The sequence below is a fragment of the Bombina bombina genome, chromosome 2 (genome assembly GCF_027579735.1).
Source record: "Bombina bombina isolate aBomBom1 chromosome 2, aBomBom1.pri, whole genome shotgun sequence".
Classification (NCBI taxonomy): domain Eukaryota; kingdom Metazoa; phylum Chordata; class Amphibia; order Anura; family Bombinatoridae; genus Bombina; species Bombina bombina.
Window position 1 is genome coordinate 1,203,403,803 of NC_069500.1, and position 16,063 is coordinate 1,203,419,865.

At 36.7% G+C, this 16,063-nt stretch overlaps 1 protein-coding gene across 1 annotated transcript in view; it reads right to left on the reverse strand.

Annotated features, from left to right (window-relative positions):
* The window catches only part of VPS37A (VPS37A subunit of ESCRT-I), a 104,153-nt gene that overhangs the window by 67,068 nt on the left and 21,022 nt on the right, over positions 1-16,063 (reverse strand). Inside the window, 2 exon segments of the mRNA XM_053703921.1 lie at positions 7,921-8,021; positions 15,609-15,723. Of these exon segments, the coding sequence (XP_053559896.1) occupies positions 7,921-8,021; positions 15,609-15,723 (216 nt within the window).

A 16,063-nucleotide genomic window follows, 5' to 3' on the forward strand; every position in this document is an offset into this window, starting at 1 on the left:
CCAAAAAAATAAGGCAATTATCCAGGGTGCTCCTGAACATTCGTATCCACACTTCAAAAATAGACAGGCACTCTCCGGTATTAAATCCAAAGATTTTTCTTTTTATTGTGACGTTTCGGGGTATTTAGCCCCTTCCTCAGACAGAAAAATACATATACAACACACATCAAACTTACCCTCCTATATACCCCACAAAGTGCAAATGAGTGAACACAGGTGTGTTGGATCTGCATCCCATTAGCACTACTGAGCATGTGCAAATGGCCAATTACGGCAACACACCTGGATCAAAACAAAAAAGCAAATGCGAAATGCACAAGTCTAATTGTAAAAATTGGCAACATCTAAGCTGTAAGTAATTGTTCAATCAATCTTAGATTAGCAGCTGGCAAACAATCAGAAGACATTCAGAGATAGACATAATTAACTGCGGATGTCAATGACGATATAGAACACCTGTGCTTACATAGATAGTATGGTTATGTGCAGGGGCAAAAACGCAACATGGGTTGTCACTCCTGTAAATACAGCATCACATAGTATACGATTAGGCTCATGATATTATATAAGCTTCAAACCACACTACACCAACAGTTAAAACAAAAATATAAAAATATAACAACCCAAATACAGTAGATGGTAAACGGGGCCAACCTAAAAGGTCATATGTGTGATAAATTAATGACCCATATACATTAATCAGGGTTCAGTTGACACATACACAACAAGTGGGAAGTAATACTCAACGTCAATCCGCAAATTTCGTTACCTACGCATGTTTGGCGCAATGTCTTTGACTATGTGTTTAACCTGAAGTGGCTACCGTATCGAAGTATCAGGCCATCCAAGCCCATAGATGTATAATTGTTTACACATGTCCCCAATGGAAAGCTATTGGTTTTGTGATATAGATTGCTGCAATGTCTTTAACTATGTGTTTAACCTGAAGTGGCTACCGTATCGAAGTACCAGGCCGCCCAAGCCCATAGATGTTTAATTGTTTACACATGTCCCCACTGGAAAGCTACTGGTTTTGTGATATAGATCGCTGTAGAGTCACAAGGATTACAAACTGGACACCTAATACCCGCAAACACATATTCCCATATATCAGTATTAGTTATAAATAATAATAATAATGTGTTTGTTCAGTCTAACTCACAAATTCATACTCTAATGTGGTAAGGCGATCAGTATCAGCCCATTAATATCATACCGGTATGTTTCTGTCTCCCCAAATATGTGGGGGGTATTTACCCATGTGCTTAACCTATTGACTGTGGCTGTTTTAGCACGTTACTTTGGTTAAACCCATCAATAACTCCCAGCGACCTTATGTTGCAACAAAGCTAGTGGAGAACACATAATGTATAAACAACAGATTAGAACAAATCTCAGCAGTCATAACTGCGGCTAGGCATCGCATATAGGTGGGCCAGTGTGCCAGACACCCCGTCAATATGGATAGGTACATAATTATTGAATGTTACACTATTCAGCAAAACAGCCAAGTGGAAAACATTATGCAGTGTGTTTGCACAATAGCAGACTCATATAATAAATCAGAGGAAACAATGCATATCCATGTTGGTATTAAGTTCTCTAGGCACTAAAGTTTGTAGGTTGAAAATCCATCTGCTCTCTTTCTGTAGCAGCAGTTTCGCTCTGTCACCACCCCTATTCAGAGGTGGGACATGATCAATGATCATGTATTTTAGCTCAGAGACTGAGTGCTTGGCAGATAAAAAATGCTTGGCGACCGGTTGGTCTGCCTTACCTGTTGCTAAAGCACTTCTGATGGCACACCGATGATTAGCCATGCGGGTCCTCAAGTCATCGTTCGTTTTACCAACATAGTATTTACCACAGCTACAATGTGGTACAGGTCAGGCGAAATCTTATAAAGTATCTTTTGTTGCTCCAAGGATGCGTAAAGAATTTACCTTGGGTGAGGCCATTACAAGTAGTGCATCCACTACATCTGTAGCATCCGTTTCTTCGATAACCACTTCAGGTTAAACACATAGTTAAAGACATTGCAGCGATCTATATCACAAAACCAATAGCTTTCCATTGGGGACACGTGTAAACAATTAAACATCTATGGGCTTGGGCGGCCTGGTACTTCGATACGGTAGCCACTTCAGGTTAAACACATAGTTAAAGACATTGCAGCGATCTATATCACAAAACCAATAGCTTTCCATTGGGGACACGTGTAAACAATTATACATCTATGGGCTTGGGTGGCCTGATACTTCGATACGGTAGCCACTTCAGGTTAAACACATAGTCAAAGACATTGCGCCAAACATGCTTAGGTAACTAAATTTGCGCACTGTCGTTGAGTATTACTTCCCACTTGTTGTGTATGTGTCAACTGAACCCTGATTAATGTATATGGGTCATTAATTTATCACACATATGACCTTTTAGGTTGGCCCCGTTTACTATCTACTGTATTTGGGTTGTTATATTTTTATATTTTTGTTTTAACTGTTGGTATAGTGTGGTTTGCCGCTTATATAATATCATGAGCCTAATCGTATACTATGTGATGCTGTATTTACAGGAGTGACAACCCATGTTACGTTTTTGCCCCTGCACATAACCATACTATCTATGTAAGCACAGGTGTTCTATATCGTCATTGACATCCGCAGTTAATTATGTCTATCTCTGAATGTCTTCTGATTGTTTGCCAGCTGCTAATATAAGATTGATTAAACAATTGCTTACAGCTTAGATGTTGCCAATTTTTACAATTAGACTTGTGCATTTCGCATTTGCTTTTTTGTTTTGATCCAGGTGTGTTGCCGTAATTGGCCATTTGCACATGCTCAGTAGTGCTAATGGGATGCAGATCCAACACACCTGTGTTCACTCATTTGCACTTTGTGGGGTATATAGGAGGGTAAGTTTGATGTGTGTTGTATATGTATTTTTCTATCTGAGGAAGGGGCTAAATACCCCGAAACGTCACGACAAAAAGAAAAAACTTTGGATTTAATACCGGAGAGGGTGAAGTTGATTCCAGGAAGAATACAACAACATTTTAAATTAGGGGGAGAATGTTGTTGTATTCTGCCTGGAATCAACTTCACCCAGCAGTGATTCTATCCTTCTCCCAGCTGATGAGTGGCAAAAACCACGAAACAGTCTGTCCTGGGATGGTTATGAATCACTGCACTAACCCTAGCTAAGTTTATAAGCTGTGTGAACAGCGATACTTTGGCGTAAAGGGAACCTGCTGAAAAGCAGACTGAAGTAAAAAGGTGTGTCATTGTGTACTTAATTTGCATATCTTACCCAGAATCCTTTGCTGCATTGGAAACAATGTAATTCAGAGGTTTTCTGTGGGAAAACAAGCCTCTGGGCCTGTCTAGATTTGTTAATGAACTACACAATGAGTTATTTTTTTCTATATTTTGTGTATAGTGGAGGATTTTAAACTCGCCTTTTATCTCCCCCTAATTTAAAAATGTTGTTGTATTCTGCCTGGAATCAACTTCACCCAGCAGTGATTCTAACCTTCTCCCAGCTGATGAGTGGCAAAAACCACGAAACAGTCTGTCCTGGGATGGTTATGAATCACTGCACTAACCCTAGCTAAGTTTATAAGCTGTGTGAACAGCGATACTTTGGCGTAAAGGGAACCTGCTGAAAAGCAGACTGAAGTAAAAAGGTGTGTCATTGTGTACTTAATTTGCATATCTTACCCAGAATCCTTTGCTGCATTGGAAACAATGTAATTCAGAGGTTTTCTGTGGGAAAACAAGCCTCTGGGCCTGGCTAGATTTGTTAATGAACTACACAATGAGTTATTTTTTCTATATTTTGTGTGTAGTGGAGGATTTTAAACTCGCCTTTTATCTCCCCCTAATTTAAAATGTTGTTTTATATATATATATATATATATATATATATACACACACACACACATATATACACATACACATATATACACATACACTCACCGGCTACTTTATTAGGTACACCTGTTCAATTGCTTTGTAACACAAATTGCTAATCAGCCAAATCACATGGCAGCAACTCAATGCATTTAGGCATCTAGACGTAGTGAAGACGACTTTCTGAAGTTCAAACCGAGCATTAGAATGGGGAAGACAGGGGATTTAAGTAACTTTTAACATGGCATCGTTGTTGTTGGTGCCAGACGGGCTGGTCTGAGTAGTTAAAAAACTGCTGATCTACTGGTATTTTCACGCACAACCATCTCTAGGGTTTACACAGAATGGTCCAAAAAAAGAGAAAATATCCAGTGAGCGGCAGTTGTGTGGACGACAATGCCTTGCTGATGTCAGAGGAGAATGGGCAGACTGGTTCGAGATGATAGAAAGGCAACAGTATCTCAAATAACCACTTGTTACAACCAAGGTATGCAGAATACCATATCTGAACGCACAACACGTCGAACCTTGAAGCAGATGGGCTACAGCAGAAGAATACCACACCAAGTGCCATTCCTGTCAGCTAAGAACAGGAAACTGAGGCTACAATTCGCACAGGCTCACCAAAATTGAAAGATTGGAAAAACATTGCCTGGTCTGATGAGTCTCGATTTCAGCAGCAACATTTAGATGGTAGGGTCAGCATTTGGTGTAAACAACATGAAAGCATGGATCCATTCTGCCTTGTATCAACGGTTCATGCTGGTGGTGGTGGTGTAATGGTGTGAGGGATATTTTCTTGGCACACTTTGGGCCCCTTAGTACTAATTGAGCATCTTTTAAATGCCACAGCCTAACTGAGTATTGTTGCTGACCATGTCTATTCCTTTATGACTACAGTATACCCATCTTCTGATGGCTACTTCCAGCAGAATAATGCACCATGTCACAAAGCTCAAATCATCTCAAACTGGTTACTGGTTTCTTGAACATGACAATGAGTTCAGTTCACTTTACTCCAATGGCCTCCACAGTCACCAGATCTCAATCCAATAGAGCACCTTTGGGATGTTGTAGAACGGGAGATTCGCATCATGGATGTATAGCCGATAAATCTGCAGCAACTGCGTGATGCTATCATGTCAATATGGACCAAAATCTCTGAGGAATGTTTCCAACACCTTGTTGAATCTATGCCACCAAGAATAAAGGCTGTTCTGAAGGCAAAAATGGGTCCAACCTGGTACTAGCAAGGTGTACCTAATAAAATGGCCGGTGAGTGTACAACAAACCAGCTCAATTAACACAGGGCTACTCCAATTTGTGTAGAACTGCTAACTACATAAAATAATTACAGAGAATTTATCCCAGGAATAACGAGGATAGAATACTTAGCCAAATTCTCTAGTGTGTTTTCTCTTTCACTTTACCTTATACTGGCATCTACTTTCTGGCACATGATTATATTTTGCTTTGAGCAAGGCTGTTTTGTATAGCAAAAACACATCTAACAACAGAATGGCAAGCTATATCAGTGAGTCCTGCAGATGTAAAAAATCTTATTGCATTCCATGCAGAGAATTGAAGTCTGGGAGAAAACTTCAAATTAAAGGGATACTAAACCCAATTTTTTTCTTTTATGATTTGGATAGAGCATGCAATTTTAAGCAACTTTCCTATTTACTCCTATTATCAGCACCCTGGGTAGCGCTTGCCGATTGGTGGTTACATTTAGCCATTAATCAGCAAGCGCTTTCCAGGTGCTGAACTAAAAATGGTCCGTCTCCTAAGGTTACATTCCTAATAATAGAATAAATGAGAAAGTTGCTTAAAATAGCATGCCCTATCTTAATCATGAAAGAAAAAAAATTGGGTTTCATATCACTTTAATGTAAACACTTAGAGCAACATTATCCTGTTGTACCTTTTTAAATCTAGGGACTGTATAGTTTGCCCAATGAGAATGTTTTCAACCTAAAATTTTAAAAGCTGTAACAAAACTATTTAATATTTTAATAGGTGGCTATTGCCTTGCCTGATCTGGTCATGTGCTCGCACACAATGGCTGATCCAGCTGTGCTCAGGGAAGGAACTCGTTAGAATCTGTCCTGTTACAAATAGTTGAGGACTGAAGTTGAGAATTGCCGATATAAAAACGTGCTACAGGGAAAGTGCATTACAGTGAAAAAGTCCTGCAGAGACGGGTGCCACAGGCATAGTACACTTATCTTGGCACAATAAAATTTAAAATAAAATGTGCCCCAGATAAAGTGCACTACACTTGTGTGCCACAGTTATATGATAAATGGTTTAGCTGCAGGAAGATGGTATCAGAAATATTACTTTTATCTTCATATGCTAAAATGTAAAATTTAATTTTACGTTTTTTTTTTTTTATTGTAGTGAAAGTGGCGTAACATTTAAAAAAGTAAACTACATAGCCAAAAGTATGTGGACACCTCTCCTTATTGAATTCAGGTGTCTAAGTCATACCTATTGCTAACAGTTACATAGAATCAAGCACAAAGCCATGAAATCTCCTTAGACAAACATTGGCAGAACAATGAACTAAAGAGCTTAAGGACTGTGGCACTGTAATATTATACCACCTTTGTCACAAGTCAATTTGTGACATTTCTGTCATACTATATCTGCTCCGGTCTAGTGTAAGAGCTATTATTGTGAAGTGGAAGCATCTACGTATAGGTAGACCATGAACAGAGCAGGGCCGAAGTGTGAAACATCATTTGTTGGATCACTAGTTCCAGACTGCCACTGCAAGGAAAATCAGCCAAAAAACTGTGCATCAGGAGCTTCATTAAATGAGTTTCCATTTCTGTCAGCTGTACACAAGCTTTATATCAACATGCACAATGCCAAGCATGGCTGACATGATGTAATGTAAGCTGCCACTGGAGCAGTAGAAACATGTTCTCTGCAGTGATGAATCAAACTTCACTATCTGGTAGTCTAATGAAAAAATCTGGGTTCGGCAGATCGGATGCCAAAAGAACATAACCTACCGGAATGCATAGTGCCTACAGTAAGGTTTGGCAGAAGAGGGATAACGGTCTGGGTCTGTTTTTCATGGTTTGGGCTATGCCCCTTAGTTTCAGTGAAGGGTCATCTTAATGCTACAGAATACAAAGACATTTTAGACAATTGTGTGCTTTCAACTTTGTATCAAAGTTTGGGGAAGACCCTTACCTGTTCTAGCCTGACTGTGCCCCTGGGGACAAAGTGAAGTCCATGAAGATATGGTTTGATGAGTTTAGTGTGGAGGAACTTGAGTGGCCTGCCCTGACTTCAACCCCAATGAACACCTTTGGAATGAACTGGAATGCTGGTTGAGGACCAAACCTTTTCACCTAATATCAGTGCCTGAGCTCACAAATACTATTTTGGCTGAATAGACACAAATTCCCACAGACATGCTACAAAATCTTGTTAAAGTCCTTCCCAGAAGAGAAAACAGTGTTGTAGCCACAAAATGGGGGTTAGCGACATATCAACGCTCTTATTTTTGGAATAGGATGTCTAACAAGCTCATATTGGTGTCCACATACTTTTGACCATATAGTGTATATATTTGTGGTGTGTGTGTGCAGCCTATACACGTTATCTGGTATCACAGATCTGAATTAAAATTCGGGGACCTATTTGCCTCTTATTTTTGCTCATTTTACCAGTTAAGATCAATATTTATTTGTTGCATTCCTTATAAAATATACCTGCAAGGGTCCATGGTTTAGAAACACTGTTGTAACACATATAGGCTCTGATTTATTACAGCCCTTATCCATCATTATGTTGATAGAACCAGTTTATTAGAATAATAAATCAATTTCTTCAGTGTGATTGTGTGATTGGCTTGTACCAAACAATTTACATCTAAACAACATATGGATTTTTAACTTTAGATAAAAAAAAAAATCTGAAGCTGTTAAATCTGCAATAGCAGTAAAACAGTTAACTGTTTATCTCCAGGATATATCAGAACAGAACTTACTATGGAAATGAGCCAGAACTAGAAGCCAGTGTTGGGGGATTCTTCCATAACTCTTCCACCAATGTCTGCACAATTTTGCCAAGATCTGAGTGCATAGTAAACTGAAATAAAACAAGTACTTTTGTAAGACGATTTAAGCATTTATATGTTTTATTTATTAGAACTTTGTATGTTGCAGTAAAGAATATTTTGACACAAACTCTATACATGCTAAGAATTTCAGCAGTCTACACCTAGACAAAAATTACTACTTGAATGGGAAAAAACAACACTAAATAACGGAGAGATCTGTATGATATTTAGAGAATAAATACATTTCCAAATATTCAATAAAGTTTTTAAATCAAGGGGCCCATTTTTCCCCATGGCATATATTTTACAGGTTTCACATTTCTATTTAAAAGCTCTGGCTTCTTCTTAACATCCAATTGCAGCATCTAAACTTGGTCTGTATTTTGCAATTGTCATGTACCCCAGAAAATTTGACTGAAAGTTTCTCAACAAAACTGATAGGACACTCCTCCATATATTTCTGGTTCTGTCACACTGCACCGCTCTAGCCGTTGCTAGGGGAGCAGCGTCTTCTCCCTGCTCGTTGCCAGAGGCAGTGTCGGCTTCGGGTGCATGCGCCGCTGACGTCATCGTCGCACGCTCCGGATGCCCGGTCTGAGCTCAGTGGCGCAAATCTGCGCCTATTTAAATGCTCGAAGAACGATCTGTCACTGCCCAAGTATTGGTGTTATTTTGTGTGCTCCTGGGTGTGACAGATCGTTCTTTCTTGCCTGATAACTGTTGCTGAACCTGCCTGTCTGACTACACTACCTGCCTTAACCCGTTAACTGCAGGACTGCTTTTACTGTTGTCAAACCCTGCCTGCCTGACCATTCTAGTGGTGTGCCCTTGGACTGCTTTACTGTTGCCAAACCCTGCCTGCCTGACCATTCAAGTGGTTTATCCTTGGACTGCTTTTACTGTTGCCTATCCCTGCCTGACCATTCTAGTGGTTCATCCTTGGACTGCTCTGCTGTTGCCGCTGGGGACTGTCCTGCCTGTGGCGAGTGCCGCCTTCCTCATCTCACTAACTTTCTCTGCTCTGGGATATTCCCTATCATTCCGGCTCGACGCCGGGATAACAAGACTACTGGCCGAGTTTGGTCTGATAGAGGAGTATCCCACGAGCATTACAGGTTAATTAATTAACAAACCAGGAATAATGAGAAAAGTTTGTAAATATAGAAGAATTAATGGGAGGAATTATGTCCGCTACAGGCTTAATAGTGTCATCAAAGCAGAAAAGTCCTGCTGTTGTGTGTGGACCCCTTCTGGATATTTTGTAACAGGAGCCATCAGTTTTGAGTGCTGTTGAGATTCAAAGGGGATTTTTGAGGTGTTGGGGAACTATGACTGAGGGAAACAGCGGCATGGGATTAGGAAGGTTGCTGGTTTATTTAACGGCAGCCACTGTAGACACTATTAGTATTTTTACAATTATTCATTTAAATCATTATTGGATGCATTTGTATGCTGGATAAGAAGTCTTGAGCAATGGGAGAAAATTAAACTTTAAAAATTTGATAATAAAATCCAGCCCAAAGAAACATCTTTTTAAAGTTTTATGGATTACTGTGGACTGAAGTAGTCGGAAAAGCACTAAAATTGTTAAGACTGTGATGACTTGAATTTAAGAACTTGACTTTTGACAAGATTGGAATCTCGACTCCTGAGAGACACTATGGTCTTGATTACAAGTGCAGTGCATTAACAGCGCAGGGTGCATTATCACACAACAAATAAGTCACAATCTGGTACTACAAGTGGATGGGTTAATATTTTAACCGAAGCATCTTAGCGCGGCTGAACTTATACTTTTAATGGATGATGCGTATCAGCATTAGCATTTGTATTACAAGTGGTGAGTTAAAGGGTTATTAAACAGTATGATATTGTAATATAAAATGTTTAATTTATGTTTAGTTAAAAAACAACAACTTTGCAATATGCTTTCATTATTAATTGTTCCCCTTTTCATGTAATTTAACTCTGAAGATTAAGTAAATACTATTCTGAAAGCAATATGCTTACAGAATCAAAATTACTATATCCAAATTTTATGCAGACCCTCATATGTAAAATATTATAAAAGAAAAAAATGTAGAAAAAAAAACAGGATACATTAGCTGGATACCCTCTCTGTTTCAGGATATTAGCTCATTTATCCTATTTTTTTCTTTTTCATTTATAATAAATAAATGAATATTGGTTATGTTTCCCCTGCTGAGGACAATTAGGGACAGATATAAAACAGGCCATAAAAAAAGACTGTCCAAACAAGGCCGTGTAGAACATAGAATTATCTCTGTACAGACAGAGATAAATAGAAAACTAGTTCAAACATGGTGGCACACATTACTTTATAGACTACTTAATAAACTAAATAAACTAAACCTTTACACTTTGTAAGAACCGGTATCTAGAAATAATCATTCATTAAACTTTACAATGACGCTTATATTTTAAAATACTTACCTTTGCGTTATGCTAAGCATAACGCTGATCCTCCACCCGCAGCTCTTTCTTTCATTAGCATATGGATGATGATCCGGCTTTCTCCAATCATGAGTTTGACGCTAAAGGGGGCATACAATGATTGGAGGAAGCCGTATTTCTCATCGATCTGCAGGGCGGAGGATCAGCGTTATGTTTACCATAATGCAAAGTTAAGTATTTTAAAAAAGAAGTGTCTGTAAAGTTTAATGCAGGAAAATGCCCCTGTTTTTAAGATTATTTTTAAATAACCGGGAACTTATTCATTAAACTTTACAATAACTTTTAGTGTTGCACTCATGCACAATCCACAATACCACTTTCAACTTTTTCACTTTTTGTGACCTATAGTAAACAATAATTATTTGCAAGTTTGCATAACAAAACACATGAAAATACTAAGGAAATAAAGGATTTAAGACTTGACACTTAGGAAACAAAGGTTTAATCATGAAAAAAAGGTTTTGTGGCAAATTTAAAGGGAGTTTGTATATAACAAGGGGTCATGTGTGTGTGTGTGAATATGTATATATATATATATATATATATATATATATATATATATAAAGGAAAAGAGAAAATGATAGAAAAGGAAGGGCGCAAATAAAATAAATGTTTATAATATATATTAAAATTGACTATTATTCTGTAAAAAAAAAAAAATATATATATATATATAAAAAATGTCGCTTGTAAGTTCAGTCTAATATGTCTAATATCCTTATAGTAGATATATAGTTACTGAATACAAATCCAATGTAATAAAACAAAATAGTAGGGAGACAGTAAATAGTTAGCCTATTTTGCTAGTAATACATAGTAAGTATTATAAAACACACAATACAATCTAAACACTTCGTGCAAAACACATATTAATAGTGGATGATCTTCTATAAAAATAAAAAGGTAATAAAAAGAAAAATATATACTATATATAAGAGATGAATTATATCAGAAAAACTGCCTTTAATCCAAGAAGCAGATATCTTAAGGGGTGTCTACTTACACTCCTTTACCTCAATCAGTATGAGGTAAGTGCCGCGCAGTATGAGTAGAAAACTCCCTTGAATCACCAGCTGTGTAGAGTATAGGATGATCACTTGCAGGACTGCAGTCAGAGTACTTGTCTTTGTGGGGATAAGACAAACCCCTTTCACCAGATGGCCATGGGCATGTAAAACAAATAGAAACAATAATAGTGCAACCCCGTATGTTAACAGTGACAAATATTTTATTCCATACAGTGCACTCACATTCAGTATCCTCAAATATGTATGAGGTATAATAAAAACAAAGACCGGTTATCCCAGCCAACAGTATTTAAAATAGAAACTCTTTCCAAAGGGCTGTGCTCAACTTTTTCGTATTTAAAGTTCAAAAGTGAGACCAATATACAGCAGTGTATACAGCAGTCCTGGTGTAGTAATCACTTAGTCCTAGTCCTTACGCGTTTCAAAGGCATTAGTGCTTGTCAGCCTTCTTCATCAAATCCTCTGTATGGAATAAAATATTTGTCACTGTTAACATACGGGGTTGCACTATTATTGTTTCTATTTGTTTTACATGCCCATGGCCATCTGGTGAAAGGGGTTTGTCTTATCCCCACAAAGACAAGTACTCTGACTGCAGTCCTGCAAGTGATCATCCTATACTCTACACAGCTGGTGATTCAAGGGAGTTTTCTACTCATACTGCGCGGCACTTACCTCATACTGATTGAGGTAAAGGAGTGTAAGTAGACACCCCTTAAGATATCTGCTTCTTGGATTAAAGGCAGTTTTTCTGATATAATTCATCTCTTATATATAGTATATATTTTTCTTTTTATTACCTTTTTATTTTTATAGAAGATCATCCACTATTAATATGTGTTTTGCACGAAGTGTTTATATTGTATTGTGTGTTTTATAATACTTACTATGTATTACTAGCAAAATAGGCTAACTATTTACTGTCTCCCTACTATTTTGTTTTATTACATTGGATTTGTATTCAGTAACTATATATCTACTATAAGGATATTAGACATATTAGACTGAACTTACAAGCGACATTTATTATATATATATATTTTTTTATAGAATAATAGTCAATTTTAATATATATTATAAACATTTATTTTATTTGCGCCCTTCCTTTTCTATCATTTTCTCTTTTCCTTCATATTTTCTTTTACCCTAGTTGGAGGGTTTAGGGACCATCTCTCTAGGGTAGATAGATTGGGGCTGCATTTAATTACTACTATCCTCTTCTTAAGAATTTTTAGGATCAGATTTCTCCTGTTTGCGCCACATGCACACTTTTCTTCTTTATATATATATATATATAAATAGCGTCAACAACTAATCGTCATAATCGATAATAATAGATTATGAAAATAGTTGCCAACGAATCTCATAATCGATTAGTTGGTTTGCAATTAGTTTGTCTGTGCACAACACCAGCTGCTTCACTCCAATGAGCTCCTGCACATGGTATTGTGTTTTATGGTTATGTCCTTAGCCTAAAGGATGTCTACAGACGTCTACTTTTCACTTTTTCAGGACAGTATATGTTTACAACTACCCCTGGCTTATGTGCAACCCAGATATAATAGTCATCATTTGGATTGTTTATATTAAATCAGGGGATTTGGAACTATGCTTTGCATGATATAGTGCCAAGCTTGTTATTTATACCTTGCCCTTAGATTGATGGGAGTTATTTAAATTAATGTGCACTATTATCTGTTTGCACAATTATTAGCGTATTGCTTGCTATTGCTGATTATATGTACTGTATAAATAAATGTGTAAGGCTTTGTCCTGTTATTGATATATAGTCCTTAGTGCTTTTGATATTGTTTTTTTTATATTTTTAATAAATTGTGATAATATTTACCAGATTCAACCTTTTATAAGTATATATCCGTTATTTTTAGAGCGGACTAGATATTTCCCCGAACCTTATAGCTGGTTATTTACCATTGCATATAGATATTCAAGATGTTTTTATGTTAGAATGAAGTCAATGGTTACTTTATTGAGAGGCCCCTTGCCAAGGTAGAAAACACTTAGCATTGGTGAAGAGCTAACAAAGATAAATATCCCACTTTGGTGAAATTGGCAAAACCCTACTTATACACCTCAACAGCCTTTTCTCTGCTGCAGGAAATATAGCTGCAGAGAACCACCCTTAGCCAGAAGCATGTGGACATGTTAAGATTTTTGCATTTCAATGCAAAGTTTCTGAAAGAGTGAATAACAGAATGTTATTAACAGTTATAGTCTAACTCTGTCTAGTTCTACCTCTTTTCAAACAGTTTGTGGTTTTGTTTAATCATAAAAATGTGTTCTGCTGCTTAAAAATGGAAGAAACAGTTGTGTTAATATAAAGTTTTAGTCTGAAGTTTATATTTGTAACACTCATGTGGATTTTATTGAAAACATAGGAAACTATTATTGATTCTCTTTTTATCCGATTAGTCGATTAATTGAAAAAATAATCGGTCGATTAATCGATTATGAAAATAATCGTTAGTTGCAGCCCTATATATATATATATATATATATATATATATATATATATATATATATATGTGTGTGTGTGTGTGTGTGACGTGTTTTAATTTAATTAATCTAACTTTCTGATCTCCTTACAAAAGTATTTTTTATAGGCACACACATACTATTGTTTTCAGACGTAGAGGGATACGATTCATGATTCAGACAGAGCATGCAATTTTAAACAACGTTCTAATCTAGTTATCAAATGTTGTTTTGGTATCTATTGTTGAACAGCAGTAAAGTAAGTTCAGGAGTGTACACGTGTCTTTAGCACTATATGGTAGAAGTTTTGCAGGAATGTTATACGTTTACAAGAGTACTAGATGGCAGCACTTTTTCCTGCCATGTAATGCTCCAGACACCTACCTAGGTTTCTCTTCAACAAAGAATACTATGGGAACTAAGTAAAATGTTATAATATATTTTAAACACATGCTAATTTACCTTATGTTACGCATTTGCTACTCAGTTCTATGTCAGCTACAATAATACATTGGTCAACATATTTGTCCAAAGTCTAGGAGAAAGCCCAAAAATGTAGGAGCCAGAAACATTTACCCATCCCTATGAGATGTGTGTGTGTGTATATATATATACATACACACACACACATATATACACACACGCACATATACATATACACACACACATATACGTACACACATATATACACACACATATATACACACACGCACACACATATATACACACACGCACACATATATACACACACGCACACACACACACATATATACACACACGCACATATACATATATACACACACAGGTAGAAAACCCTTTCTCCAAACTGCTTGGGACTGGTAAAGGTTTGGATTTTGGAATATTTGCATCTTTAAAAATGAGACAGTTGGGAGAGGGCATGGAACCAAGTGTAAACAACAAAGCAAAGGTAGTTTTATATAATTTGTAATCATTTTGTATGCTTTGTACCTTAAGAAAGATATTACAGTACTGTAATCAGAAAGGTAATGTTTGTAGATTTAAATAAATAAAAACTAATTTTTGCATTTCAGATAACAAAAAAAACAAACCAAAGACACATGCAGAGAAGATTGTGACTTACAAGCAGAGAAAAATAGTAATTTTTGATAATTTAATTTAAAAAAAATCAATTAAAATGTTTGGATTTCAGAATTCCGGATTTAGGGATTTGCACGGATATATATATATATATATATACACATACACACACACACACACCTACACATATACATACACACACATACACACACACACCTACACATAATGTGTGTCTATAAAGGATCCAACCTCACTAAGCTAAATTTTAGTGTGTGGCTGGTGGCTGTTCGCAAGGGTTAGTGGAGGGCACCCATGTGTGTCTTGGGACTCTAATCAAGGAAGCCAGGGCCCAATTTTAATTTGCCAGTGGTTCCCTGGCTCATGAGTTTATCAAGTGCACTAATATTACTGTTTTTTGTTCCATTTATATTTGATTAATAGACTAAAAGAGAAAGAAAGAAAAAGTCATCTACAGTAGTAAATAAATAAACCTACAAGCTATGAACAAAAATATTCACTGTTTAGTTTGGAGTCTTATATAAAAACAAGAGTACATACATTGTTTACTAAGGGACATATCACATTAATGCCTTGTTTGTCCACTAAATGATGCCGTATTGGAGGGAAAACACTAATATGCGGTTTCTCTTGAGGAAACTGTGGTGGAAGTAAACTGCAAAAGAAAAAAAAGGTGTTATAATGTGCAATGATGGGATCTGACAAGATTCAAACAAGAAGAGAAAATTAATTATTCAAATCTACAATACACAAATAAAAAAAAAAAATTCTTTGTAATAACTTGTGATAAGTTTGTGACCAAAATAATACTTTTGGTAAATAGAAATACAGTTCATTCTTCATTATTTTCAACATCAAATAATTCTAATTACATTCCAGAGGTTCTAAAAAAAATTATGGGTAATGTAAGAAATCTGGGTAATTACCAAATCGGCTATACTGCAATTCCACCACCTACCTTTCTTTTGCCTCCAACTGAGGGGTACAAAGAAAGC